Source organism: Lissotriton helveticus, chromosome 5_1 (assembly GCF_964261635.1).
Source record: "Lissotriton helveticus chromosome 5_1, aLisHel1.1, whole genome shotgun sequence".
Lineage (NCBI taxonomy): Eukaryota > Metazoa > Chordata > Amphibia > Caudata > Salamandridae > Lissotriton > Lissotriton helveticus.
The window spans coordinates 1513931802-1513950368 of record NC_136065.1 but is presented as its reverse complement, the minus strand read 5'-3'; the positions used below and the strand labels follow the sequence as shown (position 1 = coordinate 1513950368).

General features: G+C 40.0%; 1 protein-coding gene across 2 annotated transcripts in view; it reads left to right on the top strand.

The window, feature by feature from the left end:
- The first annotated feature begins 10535 nt into the window (after positions 1 to 10535).
- The window catches only part of LOC144755519 (membrane cofactor protein-like), a 584025-nt gene continuing 575993 nt past the window's right edge, over positions 10536 to 18567 (top strand). The window contains exon 1 of one of the 2 annotated variants that reach the window (XM_078644523.1): positions 10536 to 10967. In XM_078644523.1, coding sequence (XP_078500649.1) covers positions 10898 to 10967 — 70 coding nt within the window. In that variant the 5' untranslated portion in view covers positions 10536 to 10897. The remainder of the gene's footprint in view (positions 10968 to 18567) is intronic. The other variant, XM_078644522.1, reaches the window with a different exon arrangement.

The following is an 18567-nucleotide window of genomic DNA, read 5'->3' as shown; positions in this document are numbered from 1 at the left end:
TTGAATCAGATTCTTTACTCTTTTCCCGATTGTATGCACAACCCTTTCTTGCACAGTATTTTGCTGTTTCATCTGCATAGGCATTGCCTTTTGAGATATAATCCACTCCTTTAGTGTGCGCTGCACATTTGACAATTGCGATTTCTTTCGGCAATTGTATTGCTTCAATTAATCTTCTAATAAAAACTGCATTTTTAATTGGTGACCCTGCTGATGTCATATAGCCTCTCTGAGACCAGAGTTGTCCATAATCATGCACAACTCCATACCCATACTGACTATCAGTAATGATGGTAACTCTTATATCTTTTGATATTTCACATGCACGAATTAAAGCAATCAATTCAGCCACTTGTGCTGAACGAATTCCTTCAAGACATGAAGCTTCTTCAACATCTGCAACTGTACAGACAGAATATGATGCTTTTAAAACACCTCCTTCTGTCCTCAGACAGGAGCCATCCACAAAGTAGACAACATCTGATTCAGATAAAGGTCTATCTTTGATGTCTTGTCTTGGTTTAGTGCAAAATTCCATAACATCTAAACATTCATGTTCTATTTCAGTGTCATTAATAATCTCAGAATCAGGTAGTAATGTAGAAGGATTCAGATTTAAACATCTTGAAATCGAAACATTATCTGCCCCTAGTATGATTTTCTCATACTTTGTTAATCTGCTGCTTGTCAATTGCTGAGTTTTACCTCTTGTCAGCAATATTTCAACTGAATGAGGCACAAAAACTTTCACAGGAAATCCCATAACAATTCCTTCACTCTGCTCAAGACTGATACTTGTAGCTGCAACTGCTTTCAAACAACCTGGTAATGCTTTTGCAACAGGATCAAGAACTGCAGAGAAGTATGCAATAGGTTTCTTTAAATTCCCATGTCTCTGAATCAACACAGACAATGCACATCCTTCTCTCTCACTGCAATACAGTTCAAAATCTTTCTCATAATTTGGCATACCTAAAGCAGGAGCTTGGCATAAGCTCTTTTTCAGGTTTTCAAAAGATTCCATCTCAGCTTCGTTGAGAATAATTGGATCTTTTACATCAGACTTTGTCAGTCTTTGTAGTGGTTTTGCAATTACTGAGAATCCACTTATCCATTGTCGACAGTAACCAACCATTCCTAAGAACATTCTGACCTGTCTCTGTGTCCTTGGAGGTTGCATTGCTTGAATCATTTTTATTCTCTCAACTGTCACTTGTCTTTTTCCCTTTGCAATTCTGTGACCAAGGTATTTTACTTCTTGTTTGCAAAATTGTAATTTTGCTGGGGACACTTTATGTCCCTCTTCTGCAAGGCGATTCAACAGTATTATTGTATCTGTCACACAATTTTCTCTTGTCTTAGCAGCTATCAACAGATCGTCGATATACTGTACCAACATAGACCTACCAGGTAAGTCTAGGTTTTCCAAAGACCTTTTTAACAATTCATTAAATATTGAAGGACTTTCTGTATAGCCCTGAGGGATTCTACACCATCCGAGGGTCCTACCTTGGAATCTGAAAGCAAAAATTTCGTAACTGTCTGGATGCAAAGGAACAGTAAAGAATGCATTGCAAAGATCAATGACAGTATACCATTCAGCATCATGTGGAATCTGGTACAGAATCACTGCTGGATTTGGAACCACAGGGCAACATGGAACAACGATTTGATTAACCTTTCTCAAATCTTGTACGATCCTAAATGCTCCATTTGACTTTTTGACTCCCATAATTGGTGAATTACAAGGACTACTCTCCATTTCTTTTAATACACCTTGTTTGATGAATTTTTCAATTATAGGCATAACACCTTCAATTGTTTCTGCTTTCATTTTATACTGTGGAATGTTAGGAAATTCTATTCCCTGTTTCAATGTAATTTTTACTGGATCTACATTTTTCATTAGACCCATCTCATTCCCAGTAAAATCCCATATTTCAGATTTCACCGTTTCTTTGAGCTCTTCAGGTAAATCTTTCTTTTCAAATGCAGGGAACAATTTTGATTAATCTGTTTCCATTAACATCATTGTCATTCTATACAAACCATCTTCCTCCATTGTTTGTAACTCAACTCCATCAGGAGAACAATATATTCTGCAATTCATTTTACACAGAATATCTCTGCCCAATAAATTTACTGGACTACTATTACAAACCACAAATCTGTGTTTGTCTCTGTAATTTCCAATTTCAACTGGAACTGGATCAGTCAAATCAGTTTTAATTTGTTTATTGCTTACTCCGACAACTTGGATGGTATCCCCAGAGAGAGGTAGGTTTTCAATTTCCACTGATCTAACAGTAGAACGGGTAGCACCAGTGTCCACTAGAAAAGTGATGTCTACATCATTAACTTTCCCGTTTACAAATGGACCAGACTGGTCAACCTCAAGAGTGGCTCCAACAACACACTCTTCCTCCTCTCCCGGGCACCGTCAGCAATAATCATCAGAATCGCTGTCTTGGCTTTCTGTTAACAAAAATTGTTGTGAAGTATTTTGCATTTGTACCCTCTGCTGCTTTTGCTGTTTTTGTGGTTTTATCACCTGTTCATTTCCCTGAAATCCCACACTTGAATTATATTTTTGAACCCCCCCACAATTTGGAAATGGTGGTTGTGGCAATTGATCCTGACGGTTATTCACCTGTTGCTGCAACTGTCGTTGAATGTTTAACTCGTTTAACCCCTGTTGCATCTGTAGCTGTTGCTGCAGGTCAACACCATTCTGCATCTGTGGATTCAATAAGGGATTCTTTAAATTTTTAGGAGGTTTAGGACACTCGTCTCTCCAATGTCCAAATTCGCCACAATTAAAACAAGGTAATCTTTGTTTCATCTCCTCAATCTTTGGGCTATATTTTTTCGGAAAATTATTACCTTTAAGCTTTCCTTGTATCTGGTTCGTATTTCCAGTTTGAACAAAATTTGTGTTCTTATTACCCATGCTGGCAATTTGTTGCTCAGCCACCTTTACCTGAGCCCACATGGCTTTCTCTTTGAGCTTCTTTTGTCTCACCTCCAACTCATCACTGCAATATTTAGCTTTTCTCAGAATGTCATCCACAGAAAGTGATTGCCATCCTACAATGCTATTCCTGATCATGTCTGCAATTTCAGGTTTCAGGCCATAAACAAATCTATAGACAAAATGACTCATATCCTTTTCATCCAGCTTTTCATAGCCACTGTATTGTTTAAAAATTAACAGTAATCTCTCATAAAATGAATGAACTGATTCTTTTGTTTCCTGATTTGTCCTTTCTATTTTAACCCAATCAACTTCTTTGGGTGGAATTTTGTTTTTCATCCAAACAATCACCTTTTCATAAAAATCCATTACAAGAGGATTCGGAGCACCTGTTTCTTTGATTCGTTCAGGTTCTGTTTTTGGCCAACTTATTGATATTTTGCATTCTGTCCAAAGATCTGATGGAACGACAATGTCAAAAAATCCATCTAAATCAATCCACAGAACTTTTGAGACTTTGATAAACCTATCCACTTGTCTATACCATTCTATTGGTTTTTCCCTCAATTTTGGAAAGTCATTTGTGAATAGCAGTATGTCCTGTCTTGACCAAGGGACATGAACATATCCTCCACCTGCAATCTCTCTCATTGGAAATTGTTTTGACAATTTTTCCAATTTCTCCTCTTCCTTCTTTTTCGTCCATTTTACTCTCCACTTATTGAGTTCCCCCAGTCTTTTGATATAAACAATCAAATCTTTTATATGTAATATTCTTCCCATTGAGTTTAAACTCTCAATATCATTTTCTGAAAAGTCTAATCTGTAATGCTTTGCAAAATTCTTTTGTTTACACACATCGATTTCAAGTTCAGTTGCTAGTTCCTCTAACTGATCATATTTATTCTTAGTTTTCCACTGAATACTTTTACAAATGAACAGTAGTTCATCATCTCGATAGTAATTTAAACTATCAGGACCAATAGTTCCAATTATTAATTCTTCAATATTTGCTTTCAATTTAGCCACATCAAGTTTCGGTGTGGTTACCCTGGCTTCAGGACTCCCTACATCTGATATAGCACCCATTGGTGTTTTTGGAGATAAATCCTCATTAAAGGTTAAATCTGGCATTCTTGATCTCGAAGAGTTTATTTCAGATATGTCTGAATAAAATTTTTCAGCAACTTTTTGAATTTCTGCATTTAAAGGAATAGTTAACCCTGTTTTATTAGTTTCTCTTTGGTCAAATACAGGTTGAATAGGACCAATCGTTACTGGAACTGTCACAGCTTCCATGCTTTTTGTCATTCGTCTAATTAATTCTTCCTTAGATCTTAAATATTCAGCAGAATCAACAGCCTCAATATTTCTTGTCTCTCTTGTATAATCTTTTGGAGCTTCCCTTGCTCTTGGAGTCATTGAAAAATGTCTACCTTCATTCCGAACATTATCAAATTCTGGTCTTTTTGGAGTTTCAATAATTTCACAATTATTTGGATAAAGTTTTGGAGCTTCATTAATTGGAGGTGCACTCGGTGAAGTTTCTGTAGAAACCACCGGAGTAGACCATGATCTAGGAGGTCTCAGAGGCTGATTCTTTCTAGCTGTAGTGTATATTTCTTCCATAACTGCATCTTCAGATTCACTTTCTAAAGATTTCCCAGCAGGAGTACCCATAACCATTTCCTGAATTAAATATAATCCTTCACTCATGTTTCCCTGCCTCCACATTCGCAACCTGTCTTCATGAGTATCTCTTCTCCAAGCAGGAGATTTAGAAGGTCTTTTAATTCCACTAGCTTCTCTTTGTAACTGATACATCTCATCTTCCCACTCAACTAAAGCTTCAAATTGAGTTGGTCTTGGTTTTGGAATAAGAGCATTCATTTTCTATCGTAAATTTCTCAGGACCTTTACATTAAATGAACCATCATCAGGCCAAGTTAAAACACCGTCATTCTTTGTATAGCGTTTCCAGCTATCAAACCATAAAACAGTATGATATCCATATTCACCTTCCATGTACGCAGCAGGTGTTTTATACTTATGAAGTAATTTACCACCCCGCGTTTCGATTTTCTTGTCAGGTGAAAATAAATTTTTAAGTTTCTGAAATAATGTTGGTTTTTTCTCAACATGTTTAAAATGATAACTCATTTTTAAGAGTTAAATTTAATTCACAAAATCGTTCGTAAAATATTTCCGGGATGTTCCGCAAAGCAACCAATCCGTGCGCGAAACACACCAACAAGCCAATGACAGTTGAGCTACGTCACTTTTCTGCTCAACTAATAAAAATGGAGTTTTTCTGAAGGACCAATCAGCTTACAGGTCGTCAGAAACTCAAGAACCAATCAGAGTACAGTCTGTGACGTAGGTTACCCAATCCCAGCGCGGCTCTGTGACGTACACAGCAGCTGCGGTTTCTCGTTTCTCACTCCTAGCGCTTACCCCTCCTTCACAAAATCTTTTCACAGCGCCATTTTAAGAACACTTTTCAGTGTAAATTAATTCTTAAACAATGACAATAAGGACTCATTTGTTTGTTTCACTATTTAGGATAGTTTACATACATTCAAGTATCCACACTTCGGAATAGTCGGCGCTATTCACACTAAGGATAATTCTCAATTGTCAGTAGAGTAACTCTTACCCCACCCTTCTAACACGTAAAATTATGAACTCGTTTTCCTCTGAACGCACCGCGAAGTGACAGTTCGAAAGTTCCACTTGAACATAAATTACAAATCAAACTCGCACTTTCGCACGGAAAATTCCCTAAATTCAAACAAAACATGAAATCCGTACAGGACTCTCACCTGTTTATAGAAATCATGCACCGTTAGCAAAATAACGACGTTATCCGTACAGGACTCTCACCTGTTTATAGATATAAAACATGTATCCCTACAGGACTCTCACCTGTTTATAGATAATCATGCACCGACGCTACTTTACCCTTCAATCAAGCTCGAATATATCTAGTACTCTTATCACAGTGAGTTTTATGGAAGGCGCTTTGTCCCTATTCTCATGCTGCTCTAATTTCTTAGATAACTCTCACTATTCAAGATTCACACCTAGCCCTAACACTGTGCTGCACGGCGACAACACTTGTGGTACACGGCGATACCACTTGTGATACTCGGCGATATCACTACAAACAGAACAGATGACTTGCGTGACTAACTTTTCGTCACACAATCTATACCGGTATAGCTTACAGATAGCACGAAAAACAAACTTAACATGTGTTAAAACATCGATCCTATTTCCATACCATAGCACTTTAGTAATCCTTAGCAACCAACATATTACCTTGGTTACCCTTAGCAACCATCAATTTCTGCTACCAGAGAATTGATCCAGCGGCCTATAGAAAATATATCATAAACAACGCTACCAACTTCATAACCTATGAACAAAATTCTACACTAACTTATGGACCCATTTATAAACATGACATATTTGGGCCTACTGAATCAGGTGGTCAGATTAAATCTATATACACCTTATTTACAAACTATATACAATTTTATACATCTGCGGAAAGAATGTTGTCATTATAACAAATCCTAACTATTTAAACGACCACCATTGGCGATGGGATCTAGCTAATAGTAACCTGCACTTCTGAATAATCAAGACCAGCTTGTTTGTCAAAAGTAAGATTTTATTTGCTAAATTATGGTATTTCAATTGTAATTTTATAAATGCAATTTTATTAGCATTAAAGTAAGCAAAATTGAAAAGAATCATAAGAAAAATACAGTTTAAGTAAGTGAATCAAAGTTTAAGTAAGTATTTAAAAGTTTAGCATTTCTAAAGCCTAAGTCCCTAGCTAAGCAATATAAATGGAAAATAAAGTAAAGTTCTTTGAGGTTTCTTACGTGCTCCACGCAAAGTCCAACAGCACTTCACCCTCATCGGAAAGTCAGAAAGCAGCAGCCAGCCCATCCCTAAGGGCATGACTTTTTATACCTTTCTAAGCTAACTAATCTAAGTAAAGGAACTTTTTCAGAAAACCACGAAGTCCCATTGGTTGGGAGTGACAAGTGACATGTCACCCACATTTCAAAACTTCCATTAGGTCACATTTCTTAAGGACTATTGTCCAAACGTGACTAGGAGCTTCCTTGGTTTGCAACAAATGTAAATCAATGTTCTCGTAGCGTTCATTTCACTTCCGCGGATGCCAAGTTAGAACTGACAAAATTATTCTTTTCCTTCTGTTTATGACCTTGGCCACGTCCGACAAAATGATGACAGCACATCAGATTTGCTCAGTGAATGCAGCTTTGACGAACACTTTTTCAGAATGGGCTTCTCGTGACTTTTGCAGAAGTAAAATTCAGCTTTTTAGCAAACTCGAGTAAACTAGGCCCAAAAGCAGGCAACTTATGCTTTCTAGTATAAAACAAACACAAGAAAAGTATTAATGTAAGAAATAATATTGATTCTGTAACCACCCTTTGTTTTCTAAATGATTAACCCTCCCAATTAGTCTAATGTTATCTAGCAATTGCAACAATTAAAGCAGCATTTTATATCTACCAGTCTTCATGAAATCCATGAAACCTTATGTGCACCTATAATAGTAGAAATGACACCACATAGACAAGGAAAGCAACATAAGCACATGCCTCTTTTAGGTTTGCTGCAGTTAGTAATGACAAAAACGAAAACGACAAATGATTTTATTATTTTGCACGAATAAAAAGATGCAACACTTATGCACGTTTATGAGCACACATGTTAGTCCCCCCATGTGTAAAGTTTAATCTAGATTGAATTAGCACGACACATCACAAATCATTAATTTTATTATTCATGTTATGGAAAAAGTGACTTTGCGAGTTTAAACAGAATTCTGTTTTCTATCTCGCTCCATCACTGTCAGTCTGAACTCTGGTTTCCCCTGAACTGAACTCTTCTTATTTCCCCCTGCACTTCATCAGCTGGTGAAGTTGAGCAGGCTAAACCTTTTGGCTGAAGGATTGACTACTCTGGCTATTGCATGCTGTCCTCTAGTCTACCTTGCGTCTAGGTCCTGATAAATTTACAATTGAATTTTGGTTTGTATGATTCCTGAAATTGCATACTGTATTTGCAATATGCGTTCTTTCTTTTTCTCTCTCTCTACCCTCATGCCAGGCATTTAATTTATGATATGTTTTGTTTTAAACAATGATTGAACTGTAATTTCCCTGTATACATTTGAATAACCAAGTTTTAAATTAATTCTAATGTATTTTCGCATTTGACATTTCATCCTGAAGTTTCAATAAAGGTACCTTGTAAGTATTCCAAGTTTGTCTTTCTTTATTGATGATATTATTGACTGTGTACGGTTATTGATTATTGTTGTTAGATCTGCATTTCTTCATTACAGATGCTCATGAAGGAGTGGTTTTTGTCTCTAATTATCTGAGTCCCTATTAGCTCTTACAAAGATCTATGGGAGGACCTCATGAATTGTAAGTGATCATTGAGTTTTCAAAGGGCCCAAACTCTGTGTTATTGAAAACTGGTTACTGATGTTTGTGTTGGTATGGTGAGTAATCTCAGGCTTATGCTCACAATTTTACACTGCTTCCACTGGATCACATCCGACACCTTCCAAGTCCGCTGCATGGTTACTAATGGCCGGCAATTAAACTTTACAAACATTCCAACACATCGAAGCTCTAAGCTCTTGTGCCAATCCTGCATCACCTGCCGAACATCGAATGACATAAATGATAACTATAAACAAAATAATACTTATAGTACTAATACAAGTGTAATGGAATCCCCTATTTATAACACTTCCACAGACCTATCAGACACCCCCACAGAGCCAGACTCCTTGTTGCACACAACCCCCAGTCACACACAATCTCAACATACGCAGAACCAGATCCAGAGGTCGTGCTTTCCTCTACCTCGCTCCTTAAGCCTGGAATGACCACATTAGAGCTGCCTTCCCAGACCTTGAATTCCTCAACAAATTGTGGATCTGGCTCTTAATATAGCCATAGCTGTGGCTCTCTCTTACTTGAGTGTGGGGATACCTTCCCAGCAGGGCTTTAAGTAGGCCCGGTCTCACCGGTACTAAGCACCGGCAGTTTTTTAAAGGGGGCCTCGAAACGGGTCTCTATCGGGACTTGTTTTGTGCCCTGGCAGAGGCGGTCCGTTTTTTTCCGGACTGCAGTGACAGCAGGCACATTACACTGCTCACTTCTCACTAGTGGAGAAATTATGGCATGACGTCATGCCAGGAGAGCGTTGTAGGGGGAGTGAAATCCTTTAAAGAGAGTCATTTTCTCTCTGGCTTTCATTTCACTTTTTGAAACTCAGGAGCAGCAATGTTGCTGTGGTGTCACTAGGGCTTTAAGTGGAAGCTTTTTCAATTTTATATAGTATCATAGTTGCTGCTTATTTATCTTAGCACAACTAACAACCATTGACATAGCCAATAGCCCTGACTTGTAGGTGCGATGTTACTTGTTGCATCATATATCTGGATGAATGAACAGAAACAGCAAAATACAAGTCGGGCGGCGCACTATGCACAGCACAGATTTTTAGCTCACGTATTTTAAGCCACGCCCTTAATTACATTGGCAACGCCCCTAAGTGAGACCCCCCCAGTTTTTGCATCCCACTTAACCCCTTCGACACTCATGATGAGCTCAGCTGAGCTCGTCATGAACCGCGGGTTTTTTAAAAAGTCAGCGCACAGCGGGAAAACCCGCAGCGCGCATGGTGTTAAAGCCCTGCTCCCAGGTGAGTTGTGTGCTATACAAATGCAAATAAAAAACACACATATATTTTAATGTTATTTCGATAGCTTGAACCTTAACAAAACTCAGAAGAATACTGCACTTGGTCAAAGACAAGTATAGATTTGATGAGTATTAAGAGAGGACGCTAGGTTGTGATAATGTAGCGTTCTTGAGATGTAGCCTTTAAAGAGATAAGTCTCAAACTTTTTTCTAAATTGCAGCAGGGTTGGGGCGGTCCTGATGGTTCCAGGGATGCTGTGCTACTTCTTTAAGAAAGCCCTTCATTAACAATCAACAGTAAAAGATACATTAGGGGAGCAGCCGAGGTCGGTAGGGGAGTACCTGCCGGGGCGGTGACGTGGGGAGGGGCAGGGTGGGGGTTAGTAATGTATGGATAATGGAGGTTTGCAGGTAAGTAAACATATAAATAAATCAAAAGAATTTTGTTGCGTGCACTGTATCCCCAAATGCAATGCAGTGCGTGCAACGAAATTCGTTTGTTTTATTTAAATGTTTACTTACCTGCAAACCTCCATTATCCATACATTACTACCCCCCACCTTGCCCCTCCCCCTCCCCACGTCAACGCCCCGTCAGGTACTCCACTACCGACCGCGGCTGTAGGGGAGGTTACTTGGTAGGATGCTATCCTCCAGGCCTTGCTCAAATGCAACGGCTGGTTTCTCTGGCAGAATCTCAAACTCAGGTTTGAAGTGGGCAGGGTCAGTTCTGCAGAGGCCCCGCCTACCTATGCACAAACCCCAAGTCAGGGCGTGGCGTTTGGTAACCGAGCTCACCAATCCAGATGCCGCACAGGTGTAAGGGGCGTGATTTCAACAGGAGGTCTGAACCTTTCCTTGTGCGCCCGGAATGTAAAGGAAGGGATGGTGGAGGAAGAGATTTTTTCTTTTAATTGTTATCGGACTTGCTTATCACGCAGCAGGACGGTCGCGCCGTCACCAACGAAACAGTTGGATTCTCAGTGATCCCGTGCGAGGGCGCCCGTTGGCCGCGCCCGTCTGTGCGCGAGGCGCCGCTGAGTTCCTATTCGTTGATTCACATCTTCGGCGTTGTCATCCGTGCCGTTTCATCCCTCTCGGATACACTTCTGTATTTTAATACCTGTTCTCCCCGGTAGCCCTCGGGAGCCGTCATGGCGCTGGTCGTCTGCCTCTGCCTGCTTTCCTTCGCAGTCACTCTCCTCCCTGGGGTGCTCGCACAAGGTAAGCATCGAGCCTCGCCATCCACACGGCTGGTGGGACCATAGCACCGACTGGCCGCTCTGGGGTGCTTGGGCCCGAGAAGGAGACTGTGTGTGTGCGTGTGCCGCAGCTGCAAACTGGATTCATAGTGACCTGGGGCAAGTTTTGGCAGGATGGAAACGGAGGAGAGGGACGTTTGATTTAGTTGTTTGATAAAACTGCAGGACGGGGCTATGAAATTAGTAATATTGGTGCCCCCCCCCCCCCCGCCCCCACCACTTCCCTAGTAAAGCAGTTCTGTTGCTTAAGTACACGCCTCAGTGGCGTCCCCAAAATATACAGGATAAATCTTCCTCTGTCACCAATTTTCCGGTCGCCCACGGGAGTAAAATACCTAACACTTATAGGCCTATTTGACGATCTTTTCTTAACCGATAGTTAAGGTGTTGGTGTTGCATGTGTTTTTGTTTCCAACGTTTAGCTTTAGTTAAATTTTACTTTTTCATGCAGTCCGTGATAACAGCGCCCTTGATTTACCTAGGACACATTCTCGAATTTGTTTCTTTTATGGGGCGTATTTTGTCGACTCGAAGAGCTTGATAAAGAATATGGAAAACTCCAGCCTTCAATCAATTTTTGAATGTGACCTGGAATGTTGTGTACCCACCAGATGACTGCCTGTCTCCGGGACATCACAATTCCTGTTCCAGTCTTCTCCCTCTTTTTTTTTTTTTAAAGCAAATTAATGTATTCTGGGATTTGTAGGCTTGAACTAGATTTCCAACAGACCCCTGATAAACACGATCTGTTAAAGGGTGAAATAGTTCTATTCCTGTGAAATAACAGTGCTTAATTTGAACCAGGCGTTCGTTTTTTTTCCTCATAAGATATTGACCAAGAGGCTACCAGTGAGAGCAAGAAAGGGAAAACGCACAAAAGGGAAAGGAGGAGGAAGATAAATATGGAAAAAGTAACAAAAGGAGAATGCAGGTACTTTAACTGTGAGCTAAACAGGCAGGCAGTGGATTAAAGAGGCCTTAGATGAATTCCAGGCTACGCATCCTTGGTATGCAGCACATAGAGCTTTAATAGCGCCAAAGGAGACCTTCTTAGAATAGCTTGGGCATTCTCACTTATCCCTTTTTACAAATTAAGAACTGGATAGAGTCTCCTGATCTCCTTGACGGTGAGTCCTTCTGATGTGGTAGTCGTACGGCCCGGATTGTCCTGGTGTTCTGAATCAGTTGTCTTATTTTGTCTTCGTTTTCAGCCCAGGATGCCTGCTTTTGAACAGTGGGCCTGCTTCCCTGTGATGCCTTGACACACATCAGAGGGACAAACAACTCTATTACTAAGCAGTTTACGCTACACAGATGACTGTGTGTAAAATATGCATTAATTTTCCCCACGTTATTACTAGAAAAATGCAGATCTTAGGCTTGCGAGCCTTGTTAAATTCCCTTTTCCATGTTGATGAATGTAGTTTTGACAAACTGGTCACCTTAATTGTCCATACGAGGGTGGAGACAGAAAGTTGGCACTTCGACCCTTCTATGACAAAGCAATTAGCTACTTATGCATATCCAAATATTTCTTCACGTGCTTTACGTGGGAAAGGACTGAACGTCCTATAGCCTAAAGGTGTCATAATTATTAGTGTTGAGGGCCAGACGGGCTTGGCTGCATGAGTTTCTGTTTAGGAAGGTCTGGAAAAACATGATTGACCTAGAAAGATGACTGAGTGGCCAACAATTTGTCTGGGGTTTCTGAAAATCTATTGTTTTTGACACGGAAACCAATGGTTACATTTTGAGTCCCCAAGAAGAGAAAGTTGTATACCTTTACACAACATCCCTTGGGCAATGGCTTCAAACCATAATCCTGTAAAATTATTTTGTAATTGGCTGAAACTCCTTTCTTACCATGAAAAACAGATTTCACCCAATGGAATTTGCAATTAGTGTAATAATACTAGTTTACTATAGTAACCTTTTCTTTTATACTGCATTCAAGGCATATTTTGCTGCTTCAGCCACATGCAATATAAAAAAAAAATACCATACATTAATGTTCTGATGACATAAACCAATTAATGGGCCTCATAGGTAATTAACATTTTGCTTTTTCATGCACTCAGTGGCATCTGTGCCCTTGATTTACCTAGCTCAAATGCTCAAGTTTGTTTCTTTATTGGGGCAAATTTTGTTGACTTTGAGAGCTTGATAACGAATATTTCGACTCTTTCATCACATTTTGATGGACGCTCACATCTTTTGTAGCATTCCAAACTTAATTATTTCCACCGTGCTAGTTACATCTTTCTGTGTGTGTGTATGTATAATCTATATATCACACAGGGGCAGACACCACTGTGTAGTTGCAGTCCGGTCAGAGTTTCCGTAGGAAGAGTTTTTTTTTTACTTTTTGTGTGTGATCCTTCCTCCAGGCAGGGGCCAGGAAAAAAGGAAGTCCAACAACATTGTTTTCCCATGTTCGTTCCTAACTTCCTTAGGAAAATTCAGGAAGTGATGGGGGAAAAAGCAGCTTAACATATTTGTCAAAAAGATATTACTTCACTCAAAAATCGTGCTTTTCATTATCTGGTTTAAATCCGTTCAGCTGTTTTGAGAAATTTGCGTCTAATGAGATATCATACTCGGCGTGGTCACGGAGGGGTTACAATTATAGTGATATCTGGATGGTTGGTCCAGCAGGAATCTTTAGGTACCAACATTTTTTTAAAATAAGGACCTCTGAGACAGCTTTGTATTTTTACGTATCGCTGCTGGTCCCCCAATATCTGTCTGGCCATAAGTTGAAGAAAATTGTTGCATCCTTTATTACAGGTCATGTCCTGATTTTGTATATATAAAAAAAATCATAAGGGATCAGGGTAGGGTTATGAAACTCACCTTAACTTATATATGCAAAGGTAAAAACTGATAATCCTGCATAGTTAACTCAAGGCCTGAGCAAAATTTTAATTTTGCCAGAGTAATCCGAGTTATTTTGTGTTATTCTTCTGATGCAAAAGTACACATTTCTGCCTGTTTGAGTAATTTTGGGCAAAAATGTCTAGCCAAGAGCACAGTAACAAATAGAGCGTGAGCGGCAGCTGGCTGCTGCTGTTATTGTTCTGTAGCATTTAGCTCTATTTCCCAAGTGCAAAATGCATCTTTGGGTCCATTTGGACTCATGAGTGCATTTTGCACTAAGAAAAAAATCGCGAAACGCTTGGTGATGCTCCTTACATAATTTTGCTGTAATTATGCTACAGCAAAAAACATGGGTTACGCCACCCCCAGTGACACTTAAATATTACAAAATATATTATATTTTTGAAACAGTAACTGTAAGAAAAAATAATTAAAAACATTTTTGGGATATACATGAATAGGTTCTTACCAGGTTGAAATAATCGTAATCTAAAATAAATGATCAAAATTATGTAAATTGAAATAGTAGCACACAGCCGATTTAGAAGGGACTCCATAGCAGCAATAACTAGAATTAAACGTTACCTATCAGAGTTTTTTCTACTGTATCACTTGGAAGATATACTGCCCCACACCTCATCTCAAAACTGCTTTATCTCTGGGATAGTTGAGGACATTAGTTTAACGCCCAGCTCTCTTTAGGTCCTGAATCAGCTTTTCTTTCCAGTAGTAGTTTGGACTTTGACTTGACCATTTCAATATCATGCTTGTTTTTCTTTTTCATCAGTTCCACTGAAAATTTACTGGTGTGTTATGGGTCATTACCCTTCTGCTTTTGAGTAAGCTTATCTGTTGGCAGGCAGTCTCACAATTTCATCTTCAATGCACTGGAATAGACCGAAATTAATGGTAGGCGCGATTTTGGGGTGTCCTGATCCTGCAGCTGAAAGCTGTGCCCAACCTTTGCCATGCTTAAAAGATATTATGAGCTACTTTAGTGTCGCCTGCCCCAAGGACCTTATTGACAATGATGGCAAAGTGAAACTTATGTCTGTTGCTTGAGCCTAGATTTATGTACTGTAAAGACCTGGTGAGGACTGGATGAAGGGCAGTGAAAATGCTTAATGGACAACTTTGTAATGTGTTTCTCTATCGCTCTTGTGGGCTCTGGTGTCATAACAAATCATGATTTCGAAGTCCGAGTAGTTTGTAAATGTCATGTAAATCCTATCATTTGACTGTTGTGCCATTTTACATACATTACTTATTTTATCATGGTTAAAATGGGCTTAGGGACTCTTAGCAGAAGATTCTGTGTAAAATATAGGAATTGAGGAATGACATTAATTGTGATGCTTGCCACCCTGCCCAACTATGAGATTGCTAATTTCCCTCGACTCTACATGTCTTTGTAGAGGGCATCAAGAGAAGAGGGAATGTTTTGGCAAATAAAATCTGGCATCCTGTTAGTCGGGAACATACCTAAATATTTGATGAGCCTAATGTTAAACAAAGGACGCTGTTATGTATGGTTTTCCTGCAAGCTTGTTGTGGATCAGATAATACAAACACAAGGAGATGATGGACGAAGCACTAAATCTTTTCCGACACTCACCTCCAGTCACAGATCTTGGTTGAATCCATCATTGTTCTTTAGCGCATTTTGCCACCCCAGTTCAGACCAAGCCATATGGAAATCAGCCTTGACCCTGTTTCTCATGGGAACAGTCCATCCTGAACTGCCAAGCCAGGTCTTCCCTGGACCGTAAACCAGCATCCTACGAGTGGTTTCGGGATATCACGCCTTCATCAGCCAGGCTAGCTTGAATCCAGTGACAGTGAGCAATGGTCCAACGTCGGGCATAGCCTGCCAACTTAGAGCAAGCAAAGCAAAAAAAGGAGATGGATGCATTGCTGAAACTTTTCAGACACTAAACCCCAGTCACAGATCTGGGTTGAATCCATCATCGTTCTTTAGCTCACTTCGCCACCCCAGTTCAGACCCAGCCATTTGCAAATCAGTTGTGACCCTGTTCCTCATGGAAACAATCAAACCCGAACAAATGTGGGTCTGAACTGGGGTGACGAAGAGAGCTATAGATTGATGATCGATTCAACCCAGATCTGTGACTGGGGGTGAGTGTCTGAAAAGTTTCAGCACTCCGTCCATCTTCTTCTTGTGTTTGCCGTGGATAAGATAATGCGATCATGTACAATTATTTGTAGTTGAAGTCCAGACACCTCAGAACAGTAGGGAAGTTCTGATATCCGAAACATATCAGAATTAGCAAGGAAGCGAAGGATAGCCCCAGTGAGTAGTATTTATAATCATCTTGCTTCACTCAATATAGAAATGTTGACTCTATATTTTTTCTTCAGGAGAGCTATATTGATAGGTCTAACAATAGTGAGGGCATTGCATACTCCTGTCTTGTACCTACCGGTTCAATTTTACTTATAAGCTTGTTCTTTCTTTTTTAGTAATATCTTTACTATGTTGTATTGTGGAGAAGTGTGGCTCACTGGTTAGAGGCGGCAGACCCGTAAGCAGAGAACGGCCCGGGACCAGGGTTCGATTCCCGACGCGGCAGGGTCGTGGACCAGGGTCAGCGGACTCGATAATTCTCGCCTCGGTGCCTACTCTAGTCAGAAACCACACTCTGCAACTCTGGGCATCAGCTTGCCTCATCTTCACAACGGCCCCCCCAGACCGCCGGGGATGCTTGGTCGCACCTTAGAGATACCCATCAGGGACCATCTCTCAGGGTGAGCCAGGACGGGTTCCCCAGCGGGCGAAGCGTGGAGATACTCCTCCGGGAGTCGATTCCTAGCGCTATATAAACCCGCAATTATTTCTTTAAGTTACCCTGATGTTCTATTGCTATGGAGCTTGTTCTAAGTTCCAACTGGAGTTAGTTTATATAGAGTATTTGCATGTGGTGGTATATTGTACAGTGCTGCAACAAGTAAAGATTTTATATAAACTATGCTCTACTTTGGATCATTACTACCTTGGTGAAAAGTTGAAGACACTTCTGCTACTTTTTCCGCGGCACATTTGCGATTTTGTCTTAAACAGACCTGTATTGGATTCATCTGATGACTTTAGATTTTGTGTTCCTCCTTAAGGATTTTTGCCACAACTCCACAGCCTCATTGGAATTCAAGACTATGGACCATTAAGACTTTACTCTTCTCTTCAAACCTGGGATTTTTTGTGTGTTTATTTTATTGTACGTCGTATACCCCCACCAATTGCCAGCACACGCTGCATCTTTCACACCTGCTGCAAATATCTTACCGTGTACATCATACACGAGCCTTCCACATTCTTCCAGCTCTTCATGCGAATCTGCGTGCATTGGAAGGTCTACTCCTGTGACCCCGTTGTCTATGCACACGTCCATTGCGTAGTTTTGCTACTCCCTGAGTCTTGTTGCTGCCCAGCCACTGTCTGGCAATTTAACCCGGGCGCATTTGTTTACGCGTACGCCTTTATTGGTGGCCGAGAACATTGTGCATACATTGGAAAACATTGTATCGAAGCATGCTGCTAACTCCTTTCTTTGTGGTGGGCAAAATACTCATGATTAATTCTCTAGTAAGGACATTTTTTATACCAATGAGAGGCACTTGTGTTGAGTGTGTTTTTTTGGGGGGAGGGGCGTTCTCTTATACAGTAATTGCTAATATTTTACTCAGTTTTATTGAACTTTATTTTGTCTTCTAGTACATTTTGACCATCCCTCTAAGTTTCTCCAAGGGAAAATCTCCCATTCCATGGGTGAGGTGGAAGTAAGAGTTATTTACCTACCCTAAAGCCATTGATGGAGAAAGACTAGGCGCTGAAAGAAAAAAAAAAGATTTTTCCACATTACTTGGGTTCAGAAGGTCAAGTTGTATTTAGGACACTTCTGCAAGCTAAATGGAGTGGAGACAGAAATGGCTTTGTGGAAGCCATGGTGCGGAATGAGACCAGATTTAAACCTACGTCCAGCATTGCTCTGAATATGTTCAAATTTTATACTAGAGTTCAAGAGGATTGTGAAACTTTCGATGATTTTCTTACTGGATAACATACTCTTTGTTAACTGCAATTTTGGACCTATTATAGATGAAATGATCAGAGACCAAATCTTTGTTCACGTCAGAAACAAGAAGGTGCAAGATCAGTTGTTGATTATTGGTGATACAAATTTATGTGATGTGATATGAGTCCTGCCAAAGCTATGGAACAACCTGAAAAGTGGATGAAATCCTTAAATAAAGACAGCAAAGGTTTATTGGAGGATGTGTGCAGCTCGAAATCTGGACATGCACGCAGTGGGCAGAAAGTGTATAAAAATTGATAAGTCTTTCCATTGTTTAGATTTGGGAGTGTTAGTCATGGGGCGTCTTTTCCAAGGTTTCCTGCATTAGGTAAATAATGCAAAAAATGTGGATGAATTGGGCACTTTGCTGTGGTATGTAGATTTGTTAAAGGGAATTGTAATGTGGGATTCAACAAAGGTAAAGGTTGTTATATTAGGGAGGAAGAGAATGATGATGGTGTGAGCTGTACAGGCACTGTGTTGCCCATTAGTGATGTGGGGGAAAATAATAGTGAACATGCTGGTCTCAAGCCACCTAAATGCACTGTATGTGTTTTAGGTATGGAAATCAAATGTATGGCTGACTCTGGGTCA